The 17,577-nt window shown below is 43.4% G+C and overlaps 1 protein-coding gene across 1 annotated transcript; it reads right to left on the minus strand.

Annotated features, from left to right (window-relative positions):
* Positions 1–6,146: 6,146 nt before the first annotated feature.
* LOC118795046 (voltage-dependent calcium channel gamma-5 subunit-like) lies at positions 6,147–14,964 on the minus strand. Its single transcript, XM_036553395.1, has 5 exons — positions 14,769–14,964; positions 9,936–10,022; positions 7,763–7,903; positions 6,866–7,011; positions 6,147–6,635 (listed from the first exon to the last, which is right to left on the minus strand). The coding sequence occupies exons 1-5, from the start codon at positions 14,962–14,964 to the stop codon at positions 6,378–6,380; spliced, it is 828 nt and encodes a 275-aa protein (XP_036409288.1). The 3' UTR covers positions 6,147–6,377.
* Between the last annotated feature and the right edge of the window lie 2,613 nt (positions 14,965–17,577).

A 17,577-nucleotide genomic window follows, 5' to 3' on the forward strand; every position in this document is an offset into this window, starting at 1 on the left:
ACTGGAGCATATAACGTCAGTCCTAATTGAACAGCCATTCAGATGTCAAAACCTGTATGCTTCAGTTAGTTGTGTTTTGATGCCATTTCTGTTCTGTCACACAAATTGCCAGTCATCTTCAGGAGGTAGCCGATTTTTTTTTTTTTTGTTGAAAAAGGGTTCGGTTTAGGAAAGCTCTGTGGAGTGGTATTCCATGTCGGAGTGTTTTAGAGTGGGGGTGGTTTGCGTCTGTTTTTTTCAGGGGCTATTGCTTTATTTCCCTGGGGGTTAATCAGGGTTTCAGACTTGCCAAGCTGCGCAAATGATTAAAAGGAAGATGCCTCTTTAATATTTTACACTGCCAAGCTGTTGCATCCTGTAATAAACTGACTTTTTACTAATTGCGCTGGAGGCAATGCATAAGGGGAACATACACACACACACCCACACACACACACACACACACACACACACACACACACACACACACACACACACACATACACACACACACACATACAAACACACACAGACACAAACAGACACACACACACACCAATGACAGATATATGTTGCCAGGTTATTTGATTTTGAATAAAGTGCTATTGTAAAAACTTTATGTAAAAGCAGCCGTGCACTGCACGTTAGAATGGTGTAAGTGATAAACTATATGTCACACCTTGTGACAAGGGGTTACAGCCATTATTTAGACTAAAAATTATGTTGGGAATTCCTTGTTAGAGCCATATTGTGATGTGCCACTAAATAAAAATGACTATTGCCGGTTAAAGATTATAGACCCCTCAACCTCTCAAATAATATAACCAGAGTTGGGTTATGTCTGTATATTTTAGAACAATTTTTATTTAGTTTATATTGTCCTGAGTCACAGCTTATCACCTACATCCTGTCCCTAGCATTTACTACATATGACCATGCTAAAATTGCAAGCTGAATAAGAGCACTCAGTGTGCCAGTCAGATGGATCACAGGTGTCCTATTGTGGAATGAGTTGCTATTTTTTGCATTTTTTCTCCATCACAGAGTGTAAGTGTTAAGTTTCAGTTAGATTTGTCTCTTTTCTTGTGCCTGCTTGTCCCCTTTGAACGTTGCCTCTGATTACATATGCCGTGTTAATTGAAAGTGCATAATGAGGAGCTTTTGGCTTCTGCTTTGTATAACTTCTCATCTGTGCCCTGTTGGACTGGTTGCCTTTAGAGGCAGGTCTCAGAAGCCCTGATGTGTACTTCTGTGTGAAATGTACGACTACAGTCTGGATCTGTTGAGGCCTAAAGCTGACTTTCTAGGATTAATGAGGCCTCAGAAAAATCTGTCCCTTCCACAAATGTCCACGTCGGCCTTTCCCTTACAGCTATGCACTTAAAGAATTGTAAAGGCAATACTATAATACGGAAACATTCTTTCTTGTAACAAACTTTCAATTTGACTGTTTTCGATAGCTGCGGTACAACGCTGATTACCAAAACTGGGGAGAAAGCAAACTAAGCTTTGCCACAGTCATGTGGTCACCCATAAGTGATTATCCACTCATTCTGACTGGGGGGACTTTCAACGAGGCCTTGCCCAAGCGATGTTTGGATTTCTACAGTTATTCATGTAATTAATGAAGTGCCTTTTTAAGCTTTCTTCTGCTTTATGCAACCCTGTTTTGAATCGCTAATTGTACATTACTTACCGCGACGAACTCTGCAGTGGTACAGGAGTGCTGAAGCAAGAAGAATGCTGTGATGCCCGCAGGCTCTGTACCCTGTCACCTGCATCCCTGCTCACTTGCCATGTGGTTTGGCTTTTTCCTCAGTGCGCCTGTATTGGCTCATTTGAGTTAATTATCTCGCCTTATTTTGTCTCGGTCCCGCGTCCGCCAGTGCCGGTCAACACCCAAGGAACCGCCCGCAGCCCTTTTGCCCGTGTGTGTCTGGCTTCTCCAGCTGGTGCCGTTCCTCCTTCAGACACACACAGTCAGTCGCTTATAAACAGGCGGATCCTCCAGGCCTCGGCGTGTAATCTCCACAGCACCGAGGGGTGTAAATAATGCATCAATACCTGTTTTTCACCCTTTGAAGAGCCTGTTTGGGGAAAACGTGTGCTCACCTGTGCCTTCTGGAGATCATGAATAAGTAAAGGAGCGGCGGGGCTCACCTGTCGAGGTGGGACCCGCACCGACGGTGACAGGTGTGTGCTCTCAGGAAGTGCAACTTCTCCTCGCATTTAGCGTTCGCCCCCGCGAAGTTTTCCGTGCGCTTTTTTTTCCTGTTTGAGGTTGGGATCGGAGGACACCACAAACTTAATCCAGTCAACCGTCTTCAAAGAACTGAGTCCTACATGAGACAGAAAACAGGGAGCAGGGGCTTGTCCAATCAGTGCAAGCCCTCAGGTAGGACTCTGTGCGTTTGTAGATTGGAAAGCAGTGGTTGGCATGGCGGGGATGATGGGCGTTGGATGACTGCACACTTCCTGTGTCAGTATGAGAGGCTTAGCAGTGAACCAAGCTGTCAATCGGTAATGGCAGGCTAAGGGGGAAAAGGAAAAAAAGAGAAACACACCTGAGAAAATTTACAAAAATCGAAAGCAGCATCAATACCAGACGGGGAACCAGGCCGTTTTCAGTAATAAGGATGTGACCCGTGTATAATTCTATGAAACAGCTAACCTCTCTCATCCTGTCATTAAATAAAAAGCTTCGCACTTTCAATTTGATTAGCCAATACAACATACTTCGAGCACACTAGTAAAACTACGAACTGAACTGCGATAAAAATCATTCTGTTTGTTTCTGGTGGGCGGCCTTCATATTCTTCACAGGATTTCTGTCCTTTACCTCCAACTGTGGATTTGTTTTGTTACATGTTTTTGTATTTTGCAGCTCACATGGTTCACATTGAATGATACCTCTGAACACACAGCCACACACTGGGACCTTTTAGTGGCGCAGAACATTAATGAGGGAAATAGAATGGTAGGTCTTTGCATTTCATTGCTGGGCTGTGGAAGTTCCACAGATGTAACACAAAGGACTGAGACCAACCGACTCCTGCTTCAGTGTCTCCATAGCAACATACCAGCATGTTTGGGATTTGGAGTCAGGTTGGTGTCATTATCACAGACACACATACACACACACACACACACACACACACACACACACACACACACACACACACACACACACATGCACACGCACAGACACACACAGAGTTCCAGTTTCTGCTTACTCATCCCACACAACTATCTGCATCCGTCTGTCTATAAAATGATCTTTACATAGACAGATATTAGGCCACAGCGTGAGACTTGTTAACGTCTACCTGAGGATGATACATAAGCCATCATTTTGTTTCTGTTTAAATGCAATAGAGCCATCTTGTGGTGTTGACTAGAATGCACATGTAGCCACTCCCAGGCCATGAAACCGCATTTGTGAATATTTCCAAACAATCGTATGGAGCTTTACACACCAGATGATAGAAATCTCAATCACATATTCTACTGTTTCACCTGGCTGTACTTTAGGGGTGTGCTGACCTCACCCTTTTGCCTTTGAGGTTCAATTTTTAGGTCAAGAGTGGCTTCCAGTCTTTGAGGATAGGTTTGGAGCCAATCCAGAGCTTTGGTGGAAAGAATATTGGTGCCTTTTTTGGAGGTGCTAAAGGGAGGTGAAGTCCAGGCAATGTTTATGCTGCAAAGCCTTTGGATCTGGACTATAATTCCCATCAACCCCCTTGGTGAAATATTGCATAATGCAAGCCTGTTGAGGTCACTCTAACTGTGACCTGAATACAGGGGATCTTCCTGGGCAGTAACAGTGTGCTTTTTCCTTTTACAGTTAGCAGTGTGGAGTAATAGTTAGGAGCAGGGCTTGTCATCCACAGGCACTCTGATTCCCAGGTGGGAAACTGCTGTTGTACCCTTGGGCAAGGTTAACTAAATTGAACTTTATCAGTAAGTATCCAAATGTATAACTGCACAACATATGTCACCACATAAGTTGTAAGCTATGCACACTGATCTGGATGGATGTGTCAGCTATACGCAACTCTTTTATAGTATACTACTCATGCTGCTTCTCTGTCTTCACACTCTGGTAGAAGAGAAATTCAGGGCTACAGGGCTAGAAAGCAGGTGAACCCCCAGCCTGACTCCACTGGAAACCAATGATTACACAGAAAGGTCTCAGACATATTTGCCTCAGACAAATCGTACATTTTTGTGCCTTATAATCTGTGATTAAAACGTCTGATGTATTACCCATAAATGTTCAGCAGAGGGAGCTAGAGTGACTTTACAGCAGTGGGACTGTATCAGAGAGTGGTGGTGTATTAGTGGAGATTAGTGGAGTCCTGTGTTGAACAAACAAGGAGAGCCATGCCACAGAGACACACAGAGACTCAGCCCAGTGCACAGGTGATTTACCTGTGGCTGTTAAAGGAGAAAGGAAAGGCCACACCATTGTTGTTCGGTAATGAACAAAACATCGCTGCTTTATTTCAGTAGCGACATAATTGCCCATACACACGACTGCAATGATCGTAAAAATACACAGAGCTCACGAGTTAGCAGTTAAAACATGTTTATATTTCCTACAAGTACTGAGCGCTAACTGGTTAGCGTCAAAAGCCGGGAGCCAGAATGAACGCACTGCAAGTCAGCTCTCCACATGGGCATAGCGATGATTACAAAATACTCACATCTAAAACTTCCATGTCTATAGAAAAAATACCTCAATATGTATGTCTTATGTTTTTTTCATTCCAAACATGGACACCTTAAGAAATGAATTAATAAATATACGTTTTTTGGCTCTTGTTGATATCTCTGATAATATCAACTATGGAAACTCTGCTTCAGTACGCTTGGAGCTCAGTACTAGAGCTAAGTAGGTGTAACTAAAGCAGAAAAGGGGACTTGAGAACTGCAATGTCCTACAGCGAAAGAGTTGCCGTTTCCAGCACAGAATATGTGAATATGTCCAGGCACTGGCTTATTCCTGTTTGCAAATTCAGAATACAGGAGATAAAACAGAATCAAAGTAATAGAGCCATCTGGATAGGGGGTGAATAAGGGGGCTATTGCTCCAAATGGGTGGTTTCTCTAACATTTACAAAACTGACTTCTTCAGTAGCTGTTTAAGATTCTTCTCAGAAAGGTCCAGGACAGGAGCTTAAGGAAACAATGTTCTGTCTTAAAAATAACTATTTAACCTAAATTTATACTTAGTGTTAAAGAATACAATTCATAATAGCAACAATCTTATATACAAGAGCACAGTATATGAACGCTGTTTAATATGCACCATTATCAACAAATTCCTGTCTTTCCTCAAATAATTTTTTTCATTTCTCCGAAATTTTGTTTGTATGAAAACTGATTATTCGTGTTTATTAGCATGAGACACTAGAAAGAAAAGTAGCCTTTGCTGAATTGTCTATTTACATAACACAGAAGAAAATACTGTACAAACTCATGTTTTTTGTATTTTCACCTTTCTAGTATTGTGCAGACCATGAACTGGTATAATACTTATAGTTCAATCATTACAAATATAAATAAAAGTTGAAATAACTTTCTAAATGTGTTCCAGTATAAAAAAGTCTTTCTCCAACACATTGGTAATGTATAAAAAACACGGTGGAGGGATGCTTTATTTACGTTCACAGTATTCACACAAACACTGCCTGCTCTAGGGATTAGACTGTGCTGTTTTGGGGCTATGAACATTCAAATGAATGCAAAATGTAATGATGAGACTCTTTATGTTAACATTACCTGTTTACATTACGTTTGTGTATACCTTGTTATTGAAAATATAATACAACTGAATTGTACAATAATACAATTGAACTATATTCCCTACAAAATCATGTTCGTAAAATAGGGGGACACTTCTGAAACAGAAATATAGAAGCCTTTAATTTCTTTTAATTGTTTCTATTGGTAAAAACTGATGATTATTGACGAATGGGACAAAGCATAAATTGTTCATTTACAATAGTACATATATGGCCAATATGAAGAACCTGAAGAAATAGCACTTCTTTAGTGATGTTTTGAGACTGAAGCCAAAAGGCTGGCGAAGATGTTTTAAGGGCACTGCTGCCTGTATGCACCCCACCACATCGTAACACACTGTGTCAGGCAGGTATGGAAAAGGAGTGCGAATGTTTCCCAGTGTGCTTAGCTCATTACACGGCTCTACAATGGGGGACTACAAAAGATGCACTGACACACATGGAAAAAGTGTTCCCTGCCTCCCGTAGCCGAAAGAAAACAACCCTGTTGCTAGCCAGCTGGTGGTTCCGGGGGGGACCCGCTCTGCACTTCCTGTCCCCTGCTCCTGCACTTCCTGTCTCCTGCTCCTGAGCTCCTGCCCCAGGGGGCCCTCAGCAGGGGGAGGAGGACATCTGGTCGTAGTCGGGGCACTTGAGCAGGGCTGGGTAGTTGGAGCTCATGTGCACCGAGGCCTCGCTGGAGATGTCGGAGGGGCTGCGGCCGCGGGTCCAGGCGTCCGGGTGCAGGAACTGGCCCGAGTAGTCTGAGCAGTTGCTAAGGCGCGGCCTGTAGAAGCTGGGGTGGGGCTGGTACATCTCCTCTGCCGTGTACCTCTTCATGAAGAGGTAGACAGACATCACGCCTGCGCTCTGCACAGGGTCAGACAAACAGGAGCGCTTGAGCACAAGGCTCTCCTCTCATTTCTACAAGCAGAAACCTACCCCTTCTCCTGTCATTTCCACACAATCTCTCCGGTGCATGTGAAACTTGCATACTGTTAACTGTTCTTCTGTTGAGTTTTTTCAGACTATGGAAAAAAAATCCCACTGCAGTTTCAGGGTTGTGCTCATAAAGAGCCACTGGAGGGGAAGGGGGTTACCTCTGTGAGCAGGAAGGAGATGGCAGCAAAGGCGAAGGACCAGCCATACTTGTAGCTGAAGTAGGCCTCGTTAGTCTTGGTTCTGTTCAGCATCTCGTCATTGATGCTGGATATGTAGAGCACCAGGCCCACCACCAGGGACAGGCCTTAACCAGAGACAACAGGAAGGAGAGTAATGAGAAAGAAGCTATTAATCTGCTTCAGCTATAGGAGTGTCTCATTAAACATAGTTACTGTGCTGACAAAGTGGTGTTGTGCTGATAAGGTGTTAGTGAGCTGACAAAGTTTTACTAGCATGAGGTGTTTTTGAACGAACACAGTTCTTCTGAGCTGACAAAACGTAAATGTGCTGACAAAGTATGATTAGTCACGTGACACTGCATTACTGAGTTGACCAAGTGCTACTGTGATGACAAGAGTTGAATGAGCTAATAAAGTGTTGTTGACATGACAAAGGGTCTGACAGAGCAGGGTGTTTTTATGTTCAAGGCCCAGTCAAAGCCCTCTCTCTCTGTCAAGGATGTGGCCCTCTGTTCATGTCCATTCTTGAAATGCAGAGCAGCTGAAGCTTGGCCATACCAAAGCTAACATCATTACTGTGGTTATTGACACAACCTGCAAACACTTCCAAATATTACTAAGGAATAAGACTTAGTGGAAGCATTAACAGTAATATGAACAGCAGTGCTGATAGCAGTAGTAACACCAATAGTAGTGGTAGTATTAAGAGAATCAGCAGTATTAGAAGCATCAGCAGCAGCAGTAGCAGTAGTGGTGGCATTGGTGTTAATACTACATTGAAAGCAGTGGCACCAGCTGTAGTAGCATTGTTTGCAATAGCTGTAATGACAGGTAAGACTACGCATTGTGTCAGCAGCAGTGGTGCAGTTGGAGTACCAGAGAGGATGAAGAATATGCCGGACACGAAGGCCAGAATGGTGCGATGTGGCCGGATGTGCCCAATGTTGTTGAGCACAAAGCCAATGAACATGAAGAGCAGGCTGACCAGGGGAAAGGGGGTGGCCGAGCGGATCATCTCTGAATTTGGACAGGAAAGAAGAGAGAAGGAGCGAGACAGACAGAGAGAGAGACAGAGAGATAGAGAGAGAGAGAGAGAAAGAGAGATACAGAAAGAGAGACTTTCACCATTTTAATAGACAGAGGAAAGGAAAAAAAGGAAAAAAAACACTCACCTCCTCCCATAATCCCATACAACAGCAATAAAAAGAATCAATTTGTACAGTGGAGTTCTGTAGGTCTCTGTAGGTGAACTTCTTAATAAAGTCCGGGCTTATACAGCCCAGTAACATAATGTTCCCTCTGTAAAATCTCAAGGGCTCCTCTTGAGCGTCTGACAGATAACAATGTGAAGTCCCCACATCACCCTTGTACAGAGTCACCCCTGGAGAAGGGGGGAGTGCCGATGAGGAGCAGGAGCTGCCCTCTTTGGTTCAGCTCTCAGACTGATCTGAGATCTGCTGCAGTGGAATTTCCATCCATCTGTGACTGCAGCCTCCTACCAGCAGCACTCAGAGTGATTTGAGATCAGTGGGATCAACATCTCCACATTGAAAAGTACATACTGGTGTCATTGGGATGGGCAAACATTGGGCAAATGAACCATTATTAAGTAAGTTAGTAAGTAAAATTTATTTGTATAGCGCTTTTCATAGACATAAGTCACAAAGTGTATTAACAATTAAGCTTCCCTCAGGATGGAGGACTGAAAAATAGTCTGAAAAAAATACTCATGAAATATGAGTAATATTATTGTAACACTGGAATGGAAAGATCTATTAACATTGTGTTTCTTGCCTTTTTGTGCCTTCGTATTTCTTGTCTGTGTGTTCGTGTAGTTTGTTAACTATCAGTCTGTCCCCCTCCTCGTCCCATGAGAGTGGTGACTGGAGCATTTGCCATTTTCACACCATCTAGCCCTTCCTTTGCAAACTGCATCCCCTCTCCTGGCAGACCATTTTGCCAGAAGCTATACCAACAGGCGAAATGCTCACCTATGTTGCTTCTGACTGAAATCAGGAACTGTACTTTTGCATTTGTGGCAGAAAGCAAGCGCTTGGACGTTTCTTCTGCAGGAGAATGGCTTCAGGATGGACGGCCTACGGACACAGGTCTCAGCCAACTAAGCTGCAGGGTTGAGTCTGGCTGTTACAGCAAACCCACGATGTTGGAGTCACTCTTTACCGAAGCGGCGACATTAACCTTCTCGACATTAACGACGTTAACACTGGAACCATCACCATAGATTTGCTCTCCTGTGATGAGAGCCGCCGCACCGCTGATGTAATCGCGGGCTCGCAGCACAGCGGAGAGAGGAAGTGAAGCCAGTGGCCATGTTTATTTCTTTGTTCGGAGTTCAAAGGCTCTGTCAGGTCATTACTAATTCAGAGCGGATGCTGACAGTGGTGTGAGTCACACCTAATTTGTATGGGGAGCAATTTGTTTGGCGGCGGATGTGCCGGCGCGGCACACAGTAAGGGAGCTGCTGCAGCAGCAAGAGACGCAGATGCGAGCGACGTGAAACAGCACCTGCTTTCGTTTCAGCCCGTTTCGGTCCTGCAATCGCATCCGCTTCCAGCAGCACACCAATGCAACCATGGCCTCCTGTCAAGCCGGAGCAGAGCGCTACTGAAAGCGTGCATGGCTGACCTCAGTGAGTATGGGGTATGTTTCAACATGGACCACAAGAGGGCAGCGTTGAAGAGTGTTTCACTGCAGCCCAGGAAACCAGTGCGTCAACTTTTTAATTTTAAATACTCAAAACTCAACATTTGACAGAAGACTCATATTCTTTGCTATTCTTTGCCACTCCACTCAGATTTGAAGAACTGCTGTGTCCTAAAATGGCAAAACTATTACTCCTAAAACCACAGGTGGCATATTATTTTCCTATTTAATTATCAGTGCCACAGAGCACCCATCGTGCTCACTGATGACATGTGTGGATAACTCACTCTGGCAGATCAGAGCCTCATTAAATGTGGGGTGTCTCCATCCTTCAAGATTCGCAGTGCGCGTTTCAGACGCAGCGGAGAGATGACCGGATACTCACTCAGCACGTTGATGGTGGACTCTGAGGCGACCTGCACGTTGGTGGGCATGACGTACTCGATGACGAAGCACCGGCCGCTCTCCTCCCCTGAAACACAGGCACAGGAGCCTCACAGTCTGACCGCAACACCGGCACCGTAGTGCCACAGCACTTTCGATTCCTTTGGAGTTGGAGACGTCCCGGAAAAATTCTCCCCAGACGTAACAAATACGTAGGGAATGACACTGAGTTAAATGAGAACCGAGGGAGGGGTGCTTCACAATTGCATGACAGGCCCGCTCCAAAAACAGGGAAAAATACAGCCATATGGACCCCTATGCTCTAGCAAAAAAATAAAAACTACATACCAAAAGGTATATTAACATGCCCTGCACATCATAATACCAAGCAGAGTGATCCGAAAGAAGAGAAAAAAAAATGAGCTACCTCTCTGGTTCCTCCCATTTTTGCCTTTGCAGTATATAACTGTTCCCACACACTCATTTCCATACTCCAAAATTTCTGCACACCCATTTCCACACGCCCCAAGCGCGGAGCTGCAGGCTCCTAGGCTCTTCAGGTCAGACTGACTGTCAGATGAGTCTTAAGGCTCAGATTTTAACTGAGCCCCTCTTATGGCCTGAAGCTACACTGTCTGGCACTTACTCTAAAAACATTACGTCATCCATGTCTTCCTGAGCTGTAACTTAATTCATTCTGATTACTCTGAATTCATATCTGCTTATGCCAAGGATTATGATGGTAATTCATGCTTGATTATGATTGGGCCCATTTCTTTTTGGCATAATCAGCTTTTTGTTATGATTGCCTTACAAACCTTTCACATGGAAAAATTGACCATGCACCAGTTGGAGTCTATCCGGTAAAGGATATTAGAACACAATTGTTGCAATTCAAGAAATGAGTCTCAGCTTTTGACTTACTCCAAGGCCCACCCACTGTGAAAGTGTATGGCTTTCTGCTTTTTCGCACGGGTGAGCATTTGTGTGCAGATAAAGCCAGAACTGAGTAAGTGTTGGTGTTACCATAGAGACTCAGGGTTACACTTAAGTGTCACGTGAGACTTAATATGTGCTTCTATTCTGATGTGCTTCTATTCTTAATACGGGCTCCTATCTAAAGCAGCAGCAACAGGATGTGCTATTACATTATTTAATCAACATATATGGCAAAACAATAAGTACAGTTATGTTGTGTATGACTGAATCACAAAACCTGCATCAACTGTTTGTATGCAGCAAACGTTTGTTCTCGCCAGACAGGAATCAAAATAAGATGTCTGTGCTAAAAGGGCCATGGACATCCATCAGATAGAGATGTGCAACCTTGGAAATTCTTTGTCATGTTAAAGTCCTAATTTAAAACAAGCCCAAGTTAACATATACTGATGTATACTGTAACCAAAAGGTACTGGATTGTCTTTTTTTTTTAATTTGCTGAAATTGCATGAAGTGTATGTCTTTGTGCATGTGTGTATGTGTGTGTGTGTGTGTGTGTGTGTGTGTGTGTGTGTATGTGTGTGTGTATGTGTTTGCATAAGTATAAGGGTGTGCATGTGTGAACCTCTGTGTGTGTGTGTGTGTGTGTGTGTGTGTGTGTGTGTGTGTATACCTGTGGGTGTGTTTAAGCAGATGTCTGTGCATACACACACTGCATTGCATGCTGTGAATGGAAATAACAAATGCAAATTGTAAAAGTCACCTCAGTGTCCGCTGTATTACGCATTGTATACTGCACTTCTGCCATGCATTTATGTTTATGAAATTACCTGCATCTTCATGACATAAAGGTGCTGCAATTCAACATTTCATTTACACACTGCAATAGAAAAGCTGCATGTGGACATTGACACACCCTTTCAAACTCTTCACAGGCGCCACGAACAAAAGGCACCCCTTCGTTAGACAGGAATTCTCAAAAAATAGATTTTAGATTCGGTTTCCTGACAACTATTACCATGGCAATGGCATGCGAAAGAAAGGGGTGGTGGAGGCAGAGCCAGCAGATTCTCAGAATCCAAGAGTTTGAAATAAAGCGAGTTTTAAACGGGTGGGCAGGGGGAACGTGTGCTGCGTCACCTGCGACTTACCGCGGCCTTGAGTGATGATGCACGTGGTGTGTGCGCTGCGACACGGGAGCTCGCAGTGTTACAGAGTTACGCACTTGAGCCAAAGTTAGGCACTCATTAACGGTGGCAGAGCGGATGTCCCAGCAGGAAGAGCAGCATTCGCAGTGGGGGGAGGTGATAACTAAGTTCCTGCAGTAACCCCGAGATCAAACTGCAATCCACCAATCACATCTCCTGCTTCTCTAACACAGCTGTGCTGACCCTTGCGTTTTCTGGATTAACACTAAAAGACTGTGAACAAAATGACTTTGCTCTGTGCAACACAATTATGATTGAAGTTTAACACTGCAGCATTAGCATTGTTTAACATTGCACTTATTTGCAAGTCGCTCTGGGTGAGAGCGTCTGCTAAATGATGTAATGTAATGTAATGTAAAACACTGAAAAACGAAGCAAAAAAATTATCCAACACATACATTTTTTCTTTTTTTTTCTGTTACATTTTTTTGTTTTATTTAATCTTAAAAGATTGCTCTATCATGCACTTGAATATCTTCCTTTTTCTATGTCAGATTTAGTCTCAAAACATGAATCTTTTTTCTGCATATCTGTTTGATTCTAAAAGAGAATAGGAAGCTGTGTAAGGTAGAAAGGCTTGTTCAGAATTCTTTTGATTTCGTGCATGCATTTCCGCATCCAAGATGATGCATTGCCCATTTTCAGTAACTTAATCATTGTGGTAACATCTTGAGTAAATGGGCCAAACCTTTCGTTTCTATTTAACCAAAAAAACTGTATAAGACTCACCTAAAAGAGAACTATTACATAATTGAGTCATTGTGCATATTTATTGGGTTTTCAGGCATCAGGCCAGAGGTGAATAAAAACACCATGGATCAAGAACACGTGTTTTGTGGTTACTATGTAGTTTGTAGTTTGCGCATTGGTTCTATTTAGCTAGATTATATGTGTAGTTTGTTCTGTGAGTCATTCACCAGTGTCCCTGGACCAGCTGCTGGCAGGGAAAAGGTCCAAAGTAAGGGTATTCACCTGCAGTGAGAGGCAGTCAGCATGTTGCAGGAAGAGAGGACGGCGCGTTCCTATATGAATAAAAGATTCCCGTGCACCACTGAAAACGGACAGCGTGACTCGCTCTTACTCATGTGGCCAGCACACGAGGCATCCTTGCTAGTGGGGGTGGGGGGTGCAGGGGGTGAGACTATGTTCGGAGCAGTGTTAGGTTTAACAAGGGTAACGCTGGGCACGGCCGAAGCGAGGTCACGTAAGGAGCTCACTGGTGTTGTGCACAGCAAGGAGCCCAGTGAAGGGGTAGAGCATCAGGTGAGCTCCAGGGTCTCTCTGTAAGAAATGGTTCTGGAGACAGCAAATGAGATCTGCATGCCTAACAATGCATTCTGTAAGTTTTCCCACTGTCTGTAAGCAGGCCGCCAGGCAAGTTGGTGACAATTGTGTGGCTAACGCCACAAAGAGGATACCGAGCACACCGAGGGTTAAACAAACCCAAGGGAAAATGTGACTGGACATTAATGGCACCTGCATTAATGGCGAGATCCCTGGCAGGTTTACAGTAATGCCTACACAGGCCTGCTAACGGGAATCAAGGCAGGGACCATGTTATGTACACACATCATGTGCACCATCATGCCATTTGGCTGAATATAGAAGTCTCTACAATTACAATGAGGTGTGGGTGGAGGAGATAGGTGACTTAGGTGATACTGTTTAGAACCTTAATGTGGTGAGAGCAGGGTAACATGGTGGTGAAAGCTCCAATGCATTCAATAATGATCAAGGATGTTACTGACTGATGATGAACTGTAGCGGTTAGAGAAAATAAGCCCACTCTCTTCACTCCATGTCTAGGTTGCTAACTTTCAATTTACCCCTTAATGGCTGCACAAAAAACAGTCAGGTGTTGAACAATGAAATTTTTTTGTTAATGTAGCAAAAAATGTTAAAATAGCAGTTTCATCAGATATTTTGTAGCCCATTAGTTTTGCCAGCTGCCACCAAATGCCACCCTTCCTGCCACCAAACAGCTGTCGGATTTATGTGGTGAACGTATGAATATTTTCTTCTGAAAGACTTAATTTTTGTCTCTTCTGCTGTATGTTTTCTTTTCTCTCTGTTCTCCAGAACTGGCCCTTGACCACCTTTTGCTCAGGTCAGGATGATGTTAGGCTAAACACGATTCCAATTTCTGCAACACTTCATAACAAGGATCAAATGAATACTTTCATCATTAACCCTGGCAGTCATTAGAAGTTACTGGTGTACAATGCAGCTGTAAGGGTTGAGATTAGGGACTTAAATAAGATGTTTTATAGACCTTATGGATTCATGTCATGTTTCATTGCTTTAACTCCTCACCGTTAAAACATATCTGCAATTCTCCATTGATGCTGGCTGGCCTGTGGTTTACAGATCTATCAGACCTCATACTTACATAGTTTACAGCTTTACACAGTTTTCTAAAATGCCCTACTTGGGATTTGGACCTGCAAATGCATTATTTTTTTCCACCATTGGATCAAAGTGCTATGGTTAACATTCTGCAATTTCGCCTTCAAATCGTTCTGCAGAAAAATTCCGAAGATCAAATGTGACCAGATTAGTTTCATTATGTGCACAGAAACCAGTGTGCGGTGCATTGCTGCTGCACCCTGATTCGCTTTCCCGAAAGCGTCGTGTTGGGGGGGGCTCCCATCAGCCCGGGCGGGCGTGGACTGGAAGGGACAGCTCACCCGCCAGGAAGCAGACCCTCCAGAGGCCGGAGTGCAGGGACATCCTGATGTCGGTGCTCTGGTTGAGGGGCATGATGACGCCCTCCTCCAGGTACAGCCAGTAGTCGGTGCTGACGGCAATGCCCAGCAGCCCCAGGCCGCACACCGCGAACACGCTGCTCAGCAACGTCAGAGCTTTCCGGCCGCACGCGCTCATTATGCCGAAACGGGAGCAGAAACGGGACCTGCAGGGGCACACAGAGACTTAGCATTACAGTCCGCTCTCAAAATATGGATAGAGCATAGTGGAAAAGAGAAGCACAGCCTCCACTCACAGGACTAAAAAAAACTTTATTCCTCCATTCAAGCTCACTTGCACATTACATTTTACACATCACCTGTTTGCACTGGTGGAAGTTTAAAATGATAATTCAAGTTAAATAAGGTTTAACCAGCTCAGAGGTCAACAGCTATACTATATATATACCCATAACCTACCCGTAACCAATAGGAGAGTAAGAGAGAAGAATGGGAAAAGGGGTCTGTATAGACACTGACAATGGTGGTCTGGTACAGCCAAAAGGCTTCTGCAATCCTGATACTTTGCTTTTGTTTTGAGAGGTGTGTGTTGACCAATTGAGGATAATCTATTGGACATACAGATAAATCATACATAAGCAAAGGAGAGCCCCTTGCAGATGTAACTCATCCCATGTTGTCGTCTGTGTCTGACTAGAACACATGGAAACCTGACAACCGTATCAAAAAGAAAACAAATGCACATTCTCAACAGAATGACAACTGCAATGCAGTGAATTTCCTTTGACCTCTAATGTCGGTCACATCCCAGCGTAAAGCCAACGCTTCCTTGAGCTGTTGCTAATATCATAATGCATCCTTAAAAATGTGGGCTCCTCAGAAGAAGAGCCATGTCAAGCTCTGTTGCTCTAGAAGCATCATTCAAAAATTAATCAAGCTGATGACAAGCTGATTGGAGGACAAGGGCATACGAGATAAATCAGGCAAACCAATCGCAAGGGCAGGAGAGGCATACCAAAGAGCAGCACAAAGAAGGAATAAATTCATCCACTCGTCCTTTCAGAACGGGCTGCCATCATCTTACTGGGCACTCAGCTCTGATACAGAGGAGGCAACAAAACAGGTTGAGTGGGAAAGGAAAAAGCACAGAGGCTTGGCTCTACAAGAGCCGCTAATCACAACCTGTTAATGACCTTGAAAATTGGGCAGAGCAATTTACAATAGCCTCTTGATATTGTTGAGGACCTTTATGGCATGGTCTTACGAAAAGGCTTATTACGGATATGGGTGTGGAAACCGTTCGACCACACACGCATAGAGCTGCTAGTAGTATTTTCAGCCTGGGTGCCTGCTGAGTATTACGCGCCAATCACCTCAGAGAGAGTAAGCGTCTGCTTACCTCACTGTGTAGTCAGCGCGTGTGGGTGGCAGAGGGGCATAAAAACGTTCCGCTTAGTCCCATTTAGTGCTGACAGGACAGATGTGCACAAATCAACAAGTTGGACACTGGAGACAGTTTTCAAGGAGGGGAGGAGGATAAAGCCTCACACACACACACACACACACACACACACACACCAGGATATAAGTCATATAGTACATCACTGGATACAAACCCAAAGAATGTACAAGAGCCTCAACATACCACCACAGTACATAACATTTCATATATATATATATACCATAAATCAGAATATAACAAATTCTACACAACAGAAATAACTGAAGTACCTGGGTAACATGCGTGCATGACTTCATTCACTGTGTATTAAATCCTTAACAGAGAAAGAGTCTGTACTGTATCTTTTCTATTGAATGTGTGGAACCTTTAGTAGATTTACTTTGTATACTGTCAAATCTTTATTAGGTTTACTGTATGTAGGATCTTTAGTAGGTATGCAGTGTGGAAAACATTTAATAACTATGGTATCTGGGACCTTCACTAGCTGTACGCTGATTAGCGTCTTCATTAGTGAGATGTATGGTGTGTGGAATCTTATTCAGTGGTATGTACACTTTGTAGTATCTTCATTAGGGAGATGTCAAACGTTGTGTCCTTCCAATAGAAGCTGGCGCTGATGAAATTGCCCTAAAGTTACATTTTGGAGTATACTTATAGACTTAGTATCGGGCGTACATAATGAAGTATTCTTTGCATTGTTGTGAGAATGAGCCTGTGAAAAAGCATTGGCAGATTTACTGTAAAAATGGCTGGAGGCTGGCCATTTTTTTCCCAACATATCACCAAAAACCTTTTGGGCAATTTATTAGCACCCGTATAAGATATGTCCTCCAGGCATGGGCATGTATGAGAGACACATGTTTTTGGTACATTATTATTATTATTATTATTATTATTATTATTATTATTATTATTATTATACATTATGACCTCACTCTTTCTGGACCCTTCCTTCTTTCTGTGCTCAAACAGCTCTACATAGACCTTTGTTTCCATGGCCAATGTTTGAACCACAGGGCTTAAACACACTGACTAATTAATACATCACCTCTAAAACACTGACTCAATAACCTGACACAATATAATTGTAATAATGTGATAATATTCAGTCAAGCATGTATAATGTATGCTATGTTTTATATCCCTGAGGTCACACCCAAGACCAGGCAAATGCCATCCTTTAGCTTTCTTCAACAATTCTGTATTCACAGACACACATAGTTGTTATGAATTTTTGATATAGAATAGTTATGTTTGTTCCCCTTGAGACAGGATAGCTGTGCTATCAGTGTTTCTGAGATGCAATCACAGTAAAGCCATTCCAGGTCA

Source organism: Megalops cyprinoides, chromosome 19 (genome assembly GCF_013368585.1).
Source record: "Megalops cyprinoides isolate fMegCyp1 chromosome 19, fMegCyp1.pri, whole genome shotgun sequence".
Lineage (NCBI taxonomy): Eukaryota > Metazoa > Chordata > Actinopteri > Elopiformes > Megalopidae > Megalops > Megalops cyprinoides.

Bases quoted from the DNA above. Each gene is read 5' to 3' on its own strand.
- LOC118795046 (XM_036553395.1), bottom strand. From the start codon at position 14,964: ATGAGCGCGTGCGGCCGGAAAGCTCTGACGTTGCTGAGCAGCGTGTTC. The intron at 7,012-7,762 runs GTACTCCAACTG...TCTCTGGTTAAG, and splicing joins CATATTCTTCATCCTCTCTG to GCCTGTCCCTGGTGGTGGGC. The intron at 6,636-6,865 runs GTAACCCCCTTC...GACCCTGTGCAG, and splicing joins TCTCCTTCCTGCTCACAGAG to AGCGCAGGCGTGATGTCTGT.